At 40.8% G+C, this 16,677-nt stretch overlaps 1 protein-coding gene across 1 annotated transcript; it reads left to right on the forward strand.

Moving 5' to 3' along the window:
• The first annotated feature begins 3,692 nt into the window (after positions 1-3,692).
• On the forward strand, positions 3,693-16,504 carry LOC149629936 (roundabout homolog 1-like). Its single transcript, XM_089851723.1, has 6 exons — positions 3,693-3,943; positions 8,444-8,811; positions 13,347-13,616; positions 14,464-14,778; positions 15,203-15,316; positions 16,302-16,504. Exons 2-6 carry the CDS (start codon positions 8,733-8,735, stop codon positions 16,502-16,504), a joined length of 981 nt encoding a protein of 326 aa, XP_089707849.1. The 5' UTR covers positions 3,693-3,943; positions 8,444-8,732.
• Positions 16,505-16,677: the final 173 nt, after the last annotated feature.

Genomic DNA, 16,677 nt, shown 5'->3' on the forward strand with positions numbered 1-16,677 from the left:
TAATTGACTTCATGATCATTTTTGTAGCTGAAACTCTTAGACTTAACTGCAATTGGTTAAATGCAACGATGTAAGTCAATTATGCATTAAACACACAGATTTGTTCGAATTTACTCGCAAATTAGACAATGAACTAAGAGTGCAAATTTTTATTACCGTAGTTAAATTTGCTTTGGAGTTTATAACATATTGTACAGTTTTCTACGAAGTATTTGATATGGTATCGAAATCGACTAACAATTTGAACCTACTGAAATTAATATTTAAATTCTTGTTAGGAATGCACATCATTTATGATAACATTATCTTTAATGAGCAATTGTAACGGTGCATAGGTAGCCGCTTGTCACACGCGTTTATTTAAATCTACTGTTAACCATACATTCACACATTTCTCACGCGAACTGTATTTATGGAACAAAATGATCTCGGCCCAATTTAGATTCACAATTTTTAATTGCGTTACAATTGATATGACACTGGTATTTAGTTTGTTAATGGAGATGATTTCTTATTGGGTTTTTCTTGTTGGTGTAGTGCATGGAAATCGGAAGCAACCGTGAATTACGCCCCTATATCTCTCTGGGCGTTGCTCGTGTAAAACGAATATGTTATTACCTCTCCGAGTGACGTATGACACGGAGAGGTTCTAATTTCGACGTGTCTGTCTGTCTGTGTGTGTGTCTGTCTGTTGTTATTGACTCACACCCCAGGGGACCGCGTTCGCAGTTTTCAAATCGGAGCAAACGTTTTCCCAAATTCCGGACCGCATTTACAGTTCCCGGAAATTTGGAAAATTGTATTCCACTTACCATAGCTATTTTCCATTACCTGTCTAACACCACCATCCTCTGGCCATTTGTCCATCTCATATGGACACCAGTCTTTACCCACTGGCTTCTATAGTCGACCATCATTTTGGCTTTTTTTCCATGCCACATGGACACCAGTCTGTACACACTGGCTTCTACACACCACCATTTTCTGGTCTTTGTCCATCCCACTTGGACACCAGTCTGTACACACTGGCTTCTTCACACCACCATCTTCTGGTCTTTGTCCATCACACATGGACACCAGTCTGTACACACTGGTTTCTACACACCACCATCTTCTGGTCATTGTTTTTGTCCATCCCACATGGACACCAGTCTGCACACCTGGCTTCTACTCCATCATCATCCTTAAGGTTAAGACATACGCGGCGATCGGCCAGGGTTACGAGAAACGTCCGGCCTCCCTAAGGTGGGGCTTCCACCAAAGGTTCACGCAATAGCCCCTTCCAAAAAGTTTTGAAAAAATGTTCTTAGTCTGAGTCAGTTCAGTTCTTCCTACAAACAGAAAGCAGTTTCCCCGCATAGCCTAGTTCACAACCTAGATATGACGTTTTTTAGCTCCAAGTGCGCATGCGCGAAGAACTTAAACAACAAGATGCACAAGGCAGTCAAACTTTTTGGAATGGGCTATTGCGCTGTTCTTATCAATAGCTCCGATTCGAAACCCTTATATACTACCTATTTTAGTAAGGCGAAGCAACCGGCGTATGCTTCATTTCAAACGCCAATATTAGTCAAGTCTCTCAAGAATGTTTAATTGTTCTTTTTTAAAACGATGTAACGTTCAATAAGGCGAATAACTAACGAAGAAAATATTAAATATTAATTTTTTTTTTAATATTTAAGATAATCTTGTTTCTCAATTCAAAATTAATACGGAAAGAGTTAAAAAGCAGTCTATGTTATTGTCTGTGTGTGTCCGTCCGTTATTACACTAGTGCCGCAGTGCGCTGCGTTAGAAGTTCGTTTTGTTTTGATGTGTAAAGAAATCCTACAGAACCATAATATTCCCTTTATCCTTAATATAAAGTGAATGTGATGAAATATTTTTCGTAATTATGATGCATTTAGTGCTTTTCTAGCTTTAAAGCTCTGTTTCATTTTGATATTCCAAAGATTTTTTTTAATATTATTATTTGAAATGGCTGTTTATATATTACTTAAGCTATACTACTCCTGTATATAGAATAATCCTTGGTTTAGTTATTTCAAGAAGAAAGCTAAGATCTAGACTCCGGCGGGTATATCTAGTATTACTTGCTATAAGCTTAATGAAATGTAGAGTAAATAATTGAGCCCTGAGGTGAAGTAAACTTTGGGTTTTGATTTTCGTGTCTGAAATGAAGAGACATGAACGGTTCAGAGTGAGCCGAAAGTTAAATACACTCTTAAATAATCAGGTTAAGATTTTATAATAGAAGAAAAGATCATAGTGGCAACAAAGAGGGTAGAAAGAGGGAGAGTAGAAGCTAGCGGCTTTGGCAAGGCATTTTGGGTGTTCTCGCTTTTCTTTTTTATTTATTTGTTATATTTTCCTCCTAATATCCGGTTCACCGTATTTCAACCAATAAGAGGGCAGAGAAAGATGCGCGCGCACACCGGAAGCTTAGAGGTAAACTTTCAAAGCCAAGCCTTCTACTCCCCCTCTTTCTACCCTCTTTGTTGCCATTAACTGTTTTCCATGTGTCCAAGATTTATCCTTATTGGATGTAAAATGTCGTCTGCTTTACTGTATATTCGCTATGCTTGGAATACTGCTTCAATATTTCGTAAATTACTACTTCAAAAAAGAGAAATAATTCCATATCTAGGTAAATAACTTTGTAGTAGTAGACCTCTTGACTCGGAGAGGTAATATTTTGGTTTTCCCAACTTGTTTTTTCTGCTGTTGGAGGTAAATAAATGCGGTAGTTGATCAATTTACAATCATAATTAGCCTTTCGCGTGACAAGAGCTTTAGCTTTAAAAACAAACCGCCAGAAATTCACTGACGTCACGCAAACTAAGCCCCTCCCATCCCTGAATATGTAGTTTAACTAGTCAATGCACATATATATTCATGTTAAATGAATAAATTCATGTAAAAACCGATTACAACTAGATGTATTTATATACGTTGAAAGTTCGAAGTGTTTCGCCTTCGGTTTATTACCAGCATAAGTTTATAAGTGATATGTTCTTTTCATAAGTATGACACTTCCTATACAAGTTCGTAATGCTACCTAGAGACTTACAGTACTCGAGATAACTAGTTCGAGAAGGAGAACGACAGAAGCGAGTCAATTGAATCCTGCTACACTCGGTGGTTAATTTTGCAGGACTTCCATCTAATCCTATTTAGTCTGCATTACTAAGCCCATGAATCTATATAACTATGAATATACAGCTCTATCATATGCCCCTTCTATCATGTCGATTTGGTTTGGGTGTTACCCTCCTAGCTTTGACGCGTTTTGCGTAACCAATCACAAGACAAGAGGAAGTGACGTTTCGAATTTACACACCCCCGGACTCCCCCTCCCTTCTCCCGCTCCTAACACTAGCAGACACGTGACTGATGTCTCCTTTCGCTAAGCCCCGCCCAAACCTTATCGAGAGGTTAGACAGCGTAACGCAGCTGTATATTCATAGTTATATAGATTCATGCAGCAGCGCCTCATAAGGCGTATGTCGCTTTACCTCGAATCTATGACCTACGTCACTCACTTCATGACAAGCTCCAGTTTGTAAACAGTGACAAACTTATGTAAGATGTCTTATGTTACCAGGAATTGACCCCAAAAACGTTAACCCTAAAGTACAATATTGTGATGGCAGATGTCCTTTAAAAAGGGATCACTCGAGGAGAGGAGGCAACGAGGCCTAAAATTCCGTTTTCTTGTCCGTGTTGCGTGCGGGTTTAAATGAAATTAGACAAGTGGGAGGGGCCACTCAAATGCAAGCTTTTTTTACTGACTTTAATTTAATCAACTTTGATTGACATTAATTTTGAGGAACGTACACATTCATCTCCCGCAAATATTTCGTTATCCGCGTTCACGGTGGGTGCACTAGAAGAGCGGCGGAGTTCACGGTTCCCAACACGCGAGCGACACTAGCTGTATCAGGTACTGTATCTATTCTCTCGTTTATATTTAATATTAGGTTGAAACGTCGGGTCTTTTGACGGAAAGAAATGTGTAAATGCTAAAATACTTTATGTGCAAGAATCTGTGCAGAATTGCGCATTTTCTCATGAAAAACGCAAGAATCTGTGCAGAATTGTACATTTTCTCATGAAAAACACAAGAATCTGCCCAGAATTGCGCATTTTCTCATGAAAAACGCAAGAATATGCCCAGAATTGCGGATTTTCTCATGAAAAACGCAAGAATATGCCCAGAATTGTGCATTTTCTCATTAAAAACGCAAGAATCTGCCCAGAATTGCGCATTTTCTCATTAAAAACGCCAGAATCTGCCCAGAAATGCGCATTTTCTCATTAAAAACGCCAGAATCTGCCCAGAATTGCGCATTTTCTCGTTAAAAACGCCAGAATCTGCCCAGAATTGCGCATTTTCTCATTAAAAACGCCAGAATCTGCCCAGAATTGCGCATTTTCTCCTTAAAAACGCCAGAATCTGCCCAGAATTGCGCATTTTCTCATGAAAAACGCCAGAATCTGCCCTGAATCACGTATACATCCAGCTTCAGGTTGTCACTTTAAGCGAAAGCAGGGATAGATTTAATTTTAGAAGTAGGAATGGAGAACAGAGTAATGTGGGCGCGCGTCAAAGTCCCGGACCCCACTTCCCATGGAAGTGGAGGTATGAAAGAAGAGGCGGGTCATAGTGACAGAGGTTAAAAGGAAATTACGTATTTTCCCCGTCAGCAACGTCATCAAAACGTAATTTAAGCGAGCCAATAAGATAATTTAAACTTTTCGTTACGTCTTGCGGGGAGGGGCTCTATACTGGGTGGTCTATGAGTCGGACTGAAGTAAATACTAACCGTACGTTCTCCATTCCTGCATCTAAAATTAAATCTATCCCTGAGACACTCAGACTTAGTATTAGTCCGCGACATAGCCCTTATGACCTTCCGAGATATTTTGAGGCTAGTGTAACTTTGAAACCACAAATCAAGGACTGTTTTTACAAACGATATTAAACGAGCAATTTTCTAGCATAAAATCAGTGTTCCATGAAGCCCGTTATAGACACCATGTTGCCCGCAGTAGGTCAATACAACCTGAGACTAGACTTGGAGGAATTCGTAGGTCTATTAGCCTTTGTTAGCGCTGTTAGTTCAGGTTGATCTACTGAGGCATTTTCATCATTAAGAAATTTCTCCCTAATTTTTCACGCTTTGCTCTGATAAGCTTCATAACGAGATTCGGACCAAGCTTTCACTAGACAAGCTTTATCACAATAGTAATCGCGGACCTTTAGTGACGTACCTTTTAAAGTGAAGTTCCTTCCAGTCAACGGATAAAGTGAGTTCAAGCAATTGTATGGATTAGAGAGTGAAGTTCGCGAAAAAATATGGAGTGTTTTCTGTAGAGTTCCCGCTGGTAAAGTAAGGTAGAGTTTCCCGCCAAAGTAAGGTAAAGTTTCCCGCCAAGGTAAGGTAGAGTTTCCCGCCAAGGTAAGGTAGAGTTTCCCGCCAAAGTAAGGTAGAGTTTCCCGCCAAAGTAAGGTAGAGTTTCCCGCCAAAGTAAGGTAAAGTTTCCCGCCAGAGTAAGGTAGAGTTTCCCGCCAAAGTAAGGTGGAGTTTCCGCAAAAAGTAATGTAGAGTTTCCAGCCAAAGTAAGGTAGAGTTTCCCGCCAAAGTAAGATTGAGTTTCCCGTCAATGTAATATAGAGTTTCCCGCCAAAGTAAGGTAGAGTTTCCCGCCAAAGTAAGGTAGAGTTTCCTGCCAAAGTAAGGTAGAGTTTCCCGCCAAAGTAAGGTAGAGTTTCCCGCCAAAGTAAGATTGAGTTTCCTGCCAAAGTAAGGTAGAGTTTCCCGCCAAAGTAAGATTGAGTTTCCCGCCAAAGTAATATAGAGTTTCCCGCCAAAGTAATATAGAGTTTCCCGCCAAAGTAAGGTAGAGTTTCCCGCCAAAGTAAGGTAGAGTTTCCCGCCAAAGTAAGGTAGAGTTTCCCGCCAAAGTAAGGTAGAGTTTCCCGCCAAAGTAAGGTAGAGTTTCCCGCCAAAGTAAGGTAGAGTTTCCCGCCAAAGTAAGATTGAGTTTCCTGCCAAAGTAAGGTAGAGTTTCCCGCCAAAGTAAGATTGAGTTTCCCGCCAAAGTAATATAGAGTTTCCCGCCAAAGTAATATAGAGTTTCCCGCCAAAGTAAGGTAGAGTTTCCCGCCAAAGTAAGGTAGAGTTTCCCGCCAAAGTAAGGTAGAGTTTCCCGCCAAAGTAAGGTAGAGTTTCCCGCCAAAGTAAGGTAGAGTTTCCTGCCAAAGTAAGGTAGAGTTTCCCGCCAAAGTAAGGTAGAGTTTCCCGCCAAAGTAAGATTGAGTTTCCTGCCAAAGTAAGGTAGAGTTTCCCGCCAAAGTAAGATTGAGTTTCCCGCCAAAGTAATATAGAGTTTCCCGCCAAAGTAATATAGAGTTTCCCGCCAAAGTAAGGTAGAGTTTCCCGCCAAAGTAAGGTAGAGTTTCCCGCCAAAGTAAGGTAGAGTTTCCCGCCAAAGTAAGGTAGAGTTTCCCGCCAAAGTAAGGTAGAGTTTCCCGCCAAAGTAAGGTAGAGTTTCCCGCCAAAGTAAGGTAGAGTTTCCCGCCAAAGTAAGATTGAGTTTCCTGCCAAAGTAAGGTAGAGTTTCCCGCCAAAGTAAGATTGAGTTTCCCGCCAAAGTAATATAGAGTTTCCCGCCAAAGTAAGGTAGAGTTTCCCGCCAAAGTAAGGTAGAGTTTCCCGCCAAAGTAAGGTAGAGTTTCCCGCCAAAGTAAGGTAGAGTTTCCCGCCAAAGTAAGGTAGAGTTTCCCGCCAAAGTAATATAGAGTTTCCCGCCAAAGTAAGGTAGAGTTTCCCGCCAAAGTAAGGTAGAGTTTCCCGCCAAAGTAAGGTAGAGTTTCCCGCCAAAGTAAGGTAGAGTTTCCCGCCAAAGTAAGGTAGAGTTTCCCGCCAAAGTAAGGTAGAGTTTCCCGCCAAAGTAAGGTAGAGTTTCCCGCCAAAGTAAGGTAGAGTTTCCCGCCAAAGTAAGGTAGAGTTTCCCGCCAAAGTAAGGTAGAGTTTCCCGCCAAAGTAAGGTAGAGTTTCCCGCCAAAGTTACGTAGAGTCCGCCAAATTAATGTAGCGTTCCCACCAAAGTGTAGAGATTGAAGTTGCTTATAAAGTATGTTAGGTAAAGTTTCCGCTAGAACAGTGTTAGGTTCCCGCCAAAATAATGTAAGGTTCCCTTCAAAATGATGTAAGGTTCCAGGCAAAGGCGTAAGATTCAATTTCCCGCCAAAGTACAGAAGTTGCGAGTCAGCAAATGAGAGCCGTGCCAGAGTTTACGCGTAAATTTTGCGAGAATTAGAAGAAAAGTGCGTAAAACGGCACAATGTTTAGCTATAGATGCGTAACGTCTTCCAAAGTAAACACCAATTGGTAAAATGCCTAGACAAAATAATTTTCATATTTCGAATTGCGTAATCGACAGATACTAGCTGCGGTAGGTAATCTGCACTTCTGCTTTTACCAATCTAAGTAGAGACCAAAGTTCTAATCGAACTACTAGCGGCTAAATACCTGGCGTTGTCCATTAAGGCACTTCTGTTACTTTTCCATTTTAAAATATGGCCTCGCCCGACTATAGGATACCAGCAGCAAAGTCGCCCGTCAGCCTGTTGTGACATTTTTATTAGTTTTGGGGCGCCATTTTAAAAGATGGCGGAAAATGTAAGCGCAAAACAAATAAGGCCCGTTTAGAGGATATAGGGAACCAGTGTAATAAATATTAGCGAAATCGGTTGAAATGCGCGGACGTTACTCCGTAAAGAAGGTGTAGGTTACATTTCTGTCCGAAATTTCATTCAAGATGGCGGCCGATTGGACTACTTGAGAGTAACGTCCCTGCAAAATTTCAGCCTTCTAGGTATAGCGGTTTGAGCTGTTTGTTGATTATCAGTCAGTGCCGGATTACCCACTAGGCACTGTAGGCACGTGTCTAGGGGCCCCCCGTCAGCCTTAAGCTCTCAGCTGTCCTATCGCAGTGGGCCCCCCGAAGGTGGTTGATCCGGCACTGCCCCCATGTTTTGGAGATAACGAACTTTCCTTTTAAACTCTATAGTTAATTTAAGTAAGAAGGAATTGTGTCTCCTTAACGAAGTTAGCTTCATTTTAAAGATGAATTTAATTAGATTAGTTAATGAAAATTTAAAAAGATTTCACCGTGAGTGAGACGAGATATACCCTATTTTATATTACCCCTATGTTGTTCCGGATTACCCACTATACACTGTAGGCACGTGCGAAGGGGCCCCCGAACACCTAGTTATCAGTCGGTTAGGACTGTAAACTCACAAATGCGAGCGAGACACGTCGTACCAATGAAAACTACACTTGTCTAAAGAGTTTTTAAGACTCTGGCAAAGAAAGTGTATTCACAGATGATTCCCGATCCGCCATTCTAAAAATAGTCACTTCCGACCTAGAGGACGGGAGGCAATTCTGGTGCTCTATTTTTGGGGAAGCGTCGCCGCGCCTGTGTAAAAGAAGTTTCTTGAAGAATCAACCATGGTTCGACGAGCCACCGGCAAACTAAACTACCACCACCTTCAATCGTAATCAGGAAAGAAAGCACAAACCACCTTTTTTAGTGTATTCATCATTTGGAGACATCGTCCAAATACTACCTGAACAATTTAACAACAATCACTGATTGATTTCGCTGTGACCAAGCTCTTGAATCGAAAGTTCAAGTGATTTGAATTTCAAGTCAAAATGATTCGTTGGAAAAGTGTTAGTTGCTGTCCCAATTTTCTCTTCGCCGCTCTCATCTTCGCCATTACTTTGGTCCTCGGTGAGTATTACCTTTCTTCTCAAGTATTACTTAGCGCATTCATAAGTGATTAGAGAATTTAACACTATAGCTAAGGTACTCGGTGTTTGCAAGGCTATTTTAAGGGATTGGTTCTAGTCTATGTTGACTCTAAATTAACACTACAACCGTATCTCGACGTTGTTTTTTAGAAACTAATTTTTCTTTTCTAACTATCAAATTCAATCAAACGACACGCTTAATTAAGGTTTAATTGTAAAGCCACAATGTTACTTCTTAACAGGTTTAGTGGTTATAAGAGTTCGCGGACCCAACCATGAGTAACTACGTCAAACCAGTTCGTATGAACTTTCCCCCATAGTGGTACTGATATCATAAGTTTATAAGTGATATGTTCCTTCCATAAGTATGACACTTTTTATACTTCGTAATGCTATCTAGAAACTTGCAGCTTGAGCTATTTCGAGAAGGAGAACGACGGAAACGAGTCAATTGAAGTCCTACACTCGGTGGTTAATTTTGCAGGACTTCCATCTAGGTCCTATTTAGTCTGTATTACTAAGCCCAAATTTGACAGCAGCGCCCCACTCACCAGGCCTCCCTCGCTTTACCACTCGAATCAATGACCTACCTCACTCACCCACTTCAAAATTACAAGCTCCAGTTTCTAAGTTACCAGAGATTAACTAACTTATGGAATGAACATATGCCTATCTTTTGAACTTATGATAATATCAATCACGAAGTTTGGATTGGACAAATTCGGTATCGAATTATAATTACGCCCAAAGAATAAACAAACCTCTTTCGCAAGAGTCAAGTATAGGATAAATTGACAAGTCGTGCTTACAAAAGGGTTTTTGCCTTTTGAGATAGCGAACTAAGCGAGTTTATCAATTTTAGGATAAATTACGTAACGTCGAAAAGTTGAAACTGAAGGAATTACGTAGTGTCTAGAAAGAGACTTTGGTTTCAGATGTCGGTGATGAAATAGAGTCTGGTGTTTCGGCACCATTTTTTCTTAAGAAAGATTAATTTAACACCCCTCAGTGTTGTGGATCATCCAAAGATATTAAGAGCCTTTGGAGGACTGGTATCCTTGAAACCTTATCTAACGTTTTTAGATCCACATACCGTCTTAATTCTAAATAAATATAACCAGGGATAGACTTAATTTTAGAAGCAGGAATGGCTAACAGAGTAAAACCTGGGGGCGCGCCTCAAAGTCCCGGACGCTCTTCCGCGGGACGGAGGGGGGGGGGGGTTATGAAAGAAGAGGCGGGAGGGTCATAGCGAGAGAGGTACAAAAGGAACTGTGTATTTTTCGCCGTCCCCTTCAGAAACGTCATCAAAACGTAGTTTAAGTGAGCCACTAAGATCATTTAAACTTTTCGTTACGTTTTGGAAGAAGGGGCTCTATACTGGGTGCTATGAGTCGGTCAGACTGTAATAAATACTAACAGTTCTCCATTCCTACTTCAATAATTAAATCTATCTCTGGTAGAGCAAACGACACTTTTGCAAAAGATCAACGAGTAATCTTTCCTTTTGTTAGTTAAAGTACATCGGCTTTGATAAAGTTTAAGAAAAGTGAAAGCTAAGGTATACATCTCAAGTTATATTGGATTTTAATGTATTTTTTATCTTGAACTAGTAGCGTAACAGCAATAAGTGAGACAATGTATGAAATAGGTTAATAATTAAGGCATGTTCCCCATTAGTTCAACCATAAGTTTATAAGACATGATCCATAAGTCTGCCACTTCCGATACAAGTTCGTAATGCTACTGAGAGACTTACAGCTCGAGCTAGTATAGTTCGAGGGAGAACGACGGAAGCGAGTCAATTGAAGTCCTACCCTCGGTGGTTGATTTAGCAGGACTTCCATCTAGTTCCTATTTAGTCTGCATTATTAAGCCCCCTTTGACAGCAGCGCCTCACCAGGCCTCCATCGCGTTACCCTGAATCTATGACCTACCTCACTCACTCATGCACTTCATGACAAGCTCCAGTTTCTAAGTAACCAGAGATTAACAAACTTATGGAATGAACATATCTTATGAACTTACGCTTATATAGATATGAATGTAATGTCGTACTTATTGCCATCGTGTTACTTCTGCTATATATATGTCGATATGTCGATATGTAGTGATTGTAATTGAATTTGTAAGATTAGATTAAGGTTGCTTTTAAATATCTCAATCTCATATAGAGTCGAAGTCGGTATTAGCAGAGCGTAGGCGGGCTTCGACAGTAGTTGTTTCTGTAATGTTTATTTTACATCGAGGTCGAACACGCTTGGATATAAATTTCTACGTAACAGTTGACCTAGATTTTGCGCGGGAAAATATTGCTAGTCACTGAAATTTTCGTTTCCAATAATTTCTCTTGAATATTTTGACTTTCGCATTCCAAAACTTTTATTAACGGCCCCCTTAGTATCGTTACTTGAAATTTGAACGATTATAATTTTGTTAAATTTAATAATAAAAAAATAAAGTAGTTTCTCGTGACGTCACACCTTCCTATCTGTTACCTCGGTTTAGGCGACCATATTGGAAGTCGTTAGCTAGCTCAGGCCATACAATTTAGACTACCAATATTAACAACACTGCACTGAAGTTTACCCTGAGGAATTTTATCTTGCCCCTTTAGTCTTCTAAACTTTAAATATTATCTTTAATGGTTTATATCATAAGTTTGTAAGTGATATGTTCCCTTCCATAAGTATGACACTTTCAGTACAAGTTCGTATAGCTACTGAGAGACTTACAGCTCGAGCTAGTTCGAGAATTGAAGAACTACACTCGGTGGTTAATTAATTTTTGCGGGACTTCCATCTAGGCCCTATTTAGTCTGAATTACTAAGCCCCCTTTGACAGCAGCGCCTCACTCACCAGGCCTCCCTCGCTTTACCTCCCTGAATCTATGACCTATACCTCACTCACTTCAAAATTACAAACTCCAGTTTCTAAGTTACCAGAGATTAACAAACTTATGGAACCAACATATCTTATGAACTTTTGTTGATATACCCTATCGGTAGATGGCGCTCCCTAGCCTTGAAAGGGGAATTAACCTCTAAAGTTAAATATAAGAATAAATGGAATAAAACTTTTTCTAAAAACGGATCAAATTAACCCGTTCGTTATTCATCCCAAATCCGGTAGGAAAGTTTCCTCTACGTAAATGTATTGCGCAATCGCGTAATTTCCCGCCAATATATAATTACTCGGCGCTATTACGCCGCGAACCGTGACTCGGCGAAAATGAAAATAATAAAAAATACGTCGTAAAATGTGTGTATGAGCTCCAAGAAAAACTGTTTCTAAAACGAGTTTTGCAAACGCTAAAATTATGAAATTGTCATTTACACTAAACTATATAGTTTTGTTATTTTGTTGAAAGCTCTAAATTGTCTAGGGTAAACCAATTTGAATAATCCATAAGTAACGTGATAACAAAAAGTATGACATTCGCTTACCGTATAGATAGTGTCTGCCAGTAATAGAGCTATCTCAGTTGTGACGTCAGTGCCTTGGTTAAACGTCACGGGGTTTAGCTTTGGCAGTGGGCGGCCATGTTTGGTACCGCTTTGGTTCTATGGGCAAATAGCATGGGTGACGTCACACTAAGCCTTCTGAGATAGCTCTATTCGCGAGTACGATTCAATCGATATCTACTACAGACCATAAGTTTATAAGTGATATGTTCCCCATAAGTATGACACTTCCAACATCTAATCTCTTTTTACTTCCATTAATTAAACTTAATTTTTTTTTCTTGGTGGCATGTTTCCGTTAAGCCTTGGTCAACCACAACTTGTAATAGCTCTAAAAAATGGCGGTTATAAATGCGTGCGCTCTTGAAATATATGACGTAGTCAGAGGTGTAATTTCATTGGCTGAGACACCGGCGTAACGCCGAACACAACCGAAAAAATAGAACAGAACTTACGCCCGGCCGAACGGTAATTCCGTCGGGCTCGGCGTAAAGATTTTTCGGTCGAACCCCTTTCTGCCGGGTTTCCGTCGTGTTTTCCGTCGAGTGGGAATCTAGCTTTAGGCATCGTTTAATTAAATTTAAAGTTGTAAAAATGATTAGTTTCTAAAACAAAGCGCATCATGGAGATATTTGATCTCGGGGTTGATTCAAAGAGTATTTAGTCAAGGAGAATGTAAAAGATGGGAGACTCGGAGACGAGTCAGACAAAATGCATTTGTAGTCCCCCGTTCCTAAAACGGTACTGTGCCTTTCCCCAATTACCATGGTTACCGCTACCCCCCTCACGGCAAGAGAGCGTACATTCTAGCGCATGCGCTCTAGCCTCACGAGCTTGTTTATAATTTTGAGCATCCCTCGTTTCCAACAACGCCGCCGTTTACCAACGGCTTGCGCGTAGAAGTTGCGCGCCATTGTATGCGGTATCTATTACCTCCCACTTTCCACAACGAGTCTCATTCCCTCTTATATGTCCTCCTTGATTTAGGCTTGTGCTTTATACAGGATATTCTCCTATAGTAGTTTTCAATTCAATGTGTGTTTTTATATAGGTCTGAGTGCCGAAGTGCGTTACAAAGGGAAGAACGTCATTCAACGAGGGAAACCCTTCACTATCGAATGCCGGATATCCGTTTTTGATTATCCGAAATGGACGAAAGATGGATACGAAATCGACAAACGAGATTACGAATTGTCAGAGAGAAAGGACGGCAAGAGTCACGTCATTTTGACGCTGCACGTCAATAGGACACTCCCCGAACACGCCGGATATTACAGGTGTAATAGTTTCAGCAGGGAAGCCCACAAAATATCCCTCCTCTGTAAGTAATTATCAATTGAACCAGGGATACTAGATGTTTGAGAGGGATGAGCAGCGTACATTCCTACGCGCCTGCGGCAGAGGGTTATTTGAAGGGCAGTCTAAACCGCGCGCCCTCTAGCTTTCCCCCCCTTTCAAGGACAAATTGAAGTCGTATTCCGAGTATTCTCCCCCATTTTGTTACGTCCCACCGGACCTAAGCCGTTCCACAGTTAGCGCCCGCCTATTTCTCTCACATTTCCCATCCTCCCCCTATCATCCTTGATTTGGCCTTGAATAAGCCTCTTCGGTGTAAAAGGGGGGGGGGTAGGAAACCCTCAGTATCGAGACATACAAGTGGTTGACCCATAGCTGTCTCTGCGCACTCGCTGCACCCAAAGCGCCTAAAGCGCAGGCGCCGATAAAAGACATGGAAGGCAATGCTTTACCCCCTTGTCTTTCCCTCTTAATTACATCAAAGAGGCTTATGGTCGGTAGACCCTTCTGCGCAGAACACGCCGATAAAACATCTAATATCCTTGGTTCAAAGAAGACACGGCGAGTGGGTAAAAATTATTTGAAATACGACACAGGCAGCTCGTGACACCAAGATCCAAAGACTCCTCCGTATAGAGTAGGACTAGACACTTAGTCCTTGTTTTTCGCGAGATTGCAGCGCCAATTCCCCAAAGTGCTACTCAAACTAAGCTTCTTTGAAGCACGCCTCTCCTCGGTCACTTTCTTCGATGGCGTACTTCAAATATATTTTACCCACCCACCGATACCGACTTTACAGACCCTTTAAAAACGTCCAAAATTCTTGATGGAAGAGAGTTCAAAATGTAATGACCTTTGTCCTTTACTTGTAGATGAGGACGACGATTATTACGACGAAGAGGATGATGGGAAATCCAGCGTGGTCTTGAAGGTCAACCAGACGGTGAAAGTTTATTGCAGACTGGGTCGAGAGGACAACTTCCCCGTCTTGTGGTTCAAAGACAACTTCCGGCTCTTGCCCGGGAAGGACCCCAATTTCGTCATCAAGGGGAAACAGTTGACCATCAAGAGGGCCAAGGAGTCCGACGCCGGAGAGTACATGTGCACCAGTACCGACGTCAGCTCCTTGTCAAGACCCGCCATTTCAAGCCCCGATGACGTCATAGGACACATTACCAAAGTTAATTGTAAGCAAGATTAGAAGTACTGATTTTACCGAGAGGCAAATCACTCGTTTCATAAGTGTTCATGTAAATCATGATTTAATAAAAAAAATAGGTTTGACTATGATTTAATCAAAGTATAGTAGGTTTAATGATGATTTAATAAAACTTAAATAGGTTTAATGGTGATTTAATCAAAATTAAATATGTTTAATGATGATTTAACCACTACATTATAGGTTAAATCATGATTTAATGGAATATTAGTCGGTTTAATCATGATTTAATGGTTTTAATCAAATCTAATCATTGGAGTGAGTTGCCTCTCGTATTTTTCGTATCATAAATTTGTTGCATTATATATAAATATTTAAGTTACAAACCTACGATACTTAATTGTAACTAAAGGGGAAGTGTTGTTAATTTCTTTCACTTTCATCTTCTCCAGATCCGGCGGAAGTAGACCCTCTGCCAGAAAGGATCACTTTGAATGAAGGTGATGACTTGATCTTGGAGTGCAAAGTTCACGGGTCACCTGTTCCACAGGTGCAATGGATCATCGGTAAATATTCTTCTATTACTATCCAGCTAAAAGACGGTAACCTGACCCATGATTGAGCCTAACCTAGCGAATCCTAAGCCTCAACTAACCTAAGCCTGACCAACCCAAGGCTGAACTAACCTATGCCTAACCAAACCCAAGGCTGAACTAACCTAAGCCTAACGAAACCCAAGGCTGAACTAACCTAAGCCTAACCAACCTCATGGCTAAACTAACCTATGCCCAACCAAACCCAAGGCTGAACTAACCTAAGCCTAACCAAACCTAAGGCTGAACTAACATAAGGCTCAAGTAACCCAAGCCTAACCAAACATAAGGCTCAAGTAACCCAAGCCTAACCAAACCTAAGGTTGAACTAACCTAAGCCTAACCAGACCTAAAGCTTAACTAACCTAAGCCTAACCAGACCTAAGGCTTAACTAACCTATGCCCAACCAAACCCAAGGCTGAACTAACCTAAGCCTAACCAAACCTAAGGCTGAACTAACATAAGGCTCAAGTAACCCAAGCCTAACCAAACATAAGGCTCAAGTAACCCAAGCCTAACCAAACCTAAGGTTGAACTAACCTAAGCCTAACCAGACCTAAGGCTTAACTAACCTAAGCCTAACCAGACCTAAGGCTTAACTAACCTAAACCTTAACAAATCTAAGGCTTAACTAACCTAAGCCTAACCAAACCCAAGGCTTAACTAACCTAAACCTTAACAAATCTAAGGCTTAACGAACCTAAGCCTAACCAGACCTAAGACTTAACTAACCTAAACCTTAACAAATCTAAGGCTTAACTAACTTAAGCCTAACCAAACCCAAGGCTTAACTAACCTAAACCTTAACAAATCTAAGGGCTCAACCACAGACCAGAAATAATTTCTGGTCTGTGGCTCAACTAACCTAAACCCAACGACATTCAAGAGAAAATGTTCAAGACGATTGATTTTTATTTTTATTTTATTTATTTATTTATTTATTTATTTTTTGTTCAGGAAACATCGATGCCCGATACTACTTTGACCAGGACATCGATAACCGATTAGAATTGATTCCCAGCGAACAAGGAGTACCGGACGCCATCTTGTACCTTCAAAACGTCACGGTGGCCGATCAAAGTTTGTACACTTGCAAAGCCAAAAATGCCTTGAAAGAGGATGAGGCTTCTGTATTTGTCAGCATTAGGGGTGAGTCTTAAAATATTTACTTCACCATAACATCTTTGACCTTTATAAATTGAAAAACCAAGTATCACTAAGTTCAACACCGAGGTTGTTTTGAAAGTTGTAAATTCAAAATTCCCGCTATAATACGTCACGTGGCTTTGGGTTAACCAATGTAACCGTATTCCCGGAAATGACCTCATGACCA

Source organism: Phalangium opilio, unplaced genomic scaffold (genome assembly GCF_054372755.1).
Source record: "Phalangium opilio isolate 3A_F unplaced genomic scaffold, DU_Popi_V2 ptg000105l_1, whole genome shotgun sequence".
Lineage (NCBI taxonomy): Eukaryota > Metazoa > Arthropoda > Arachnida > Opiliones > Phalangiidae > Phalangium > Phalangium opilio.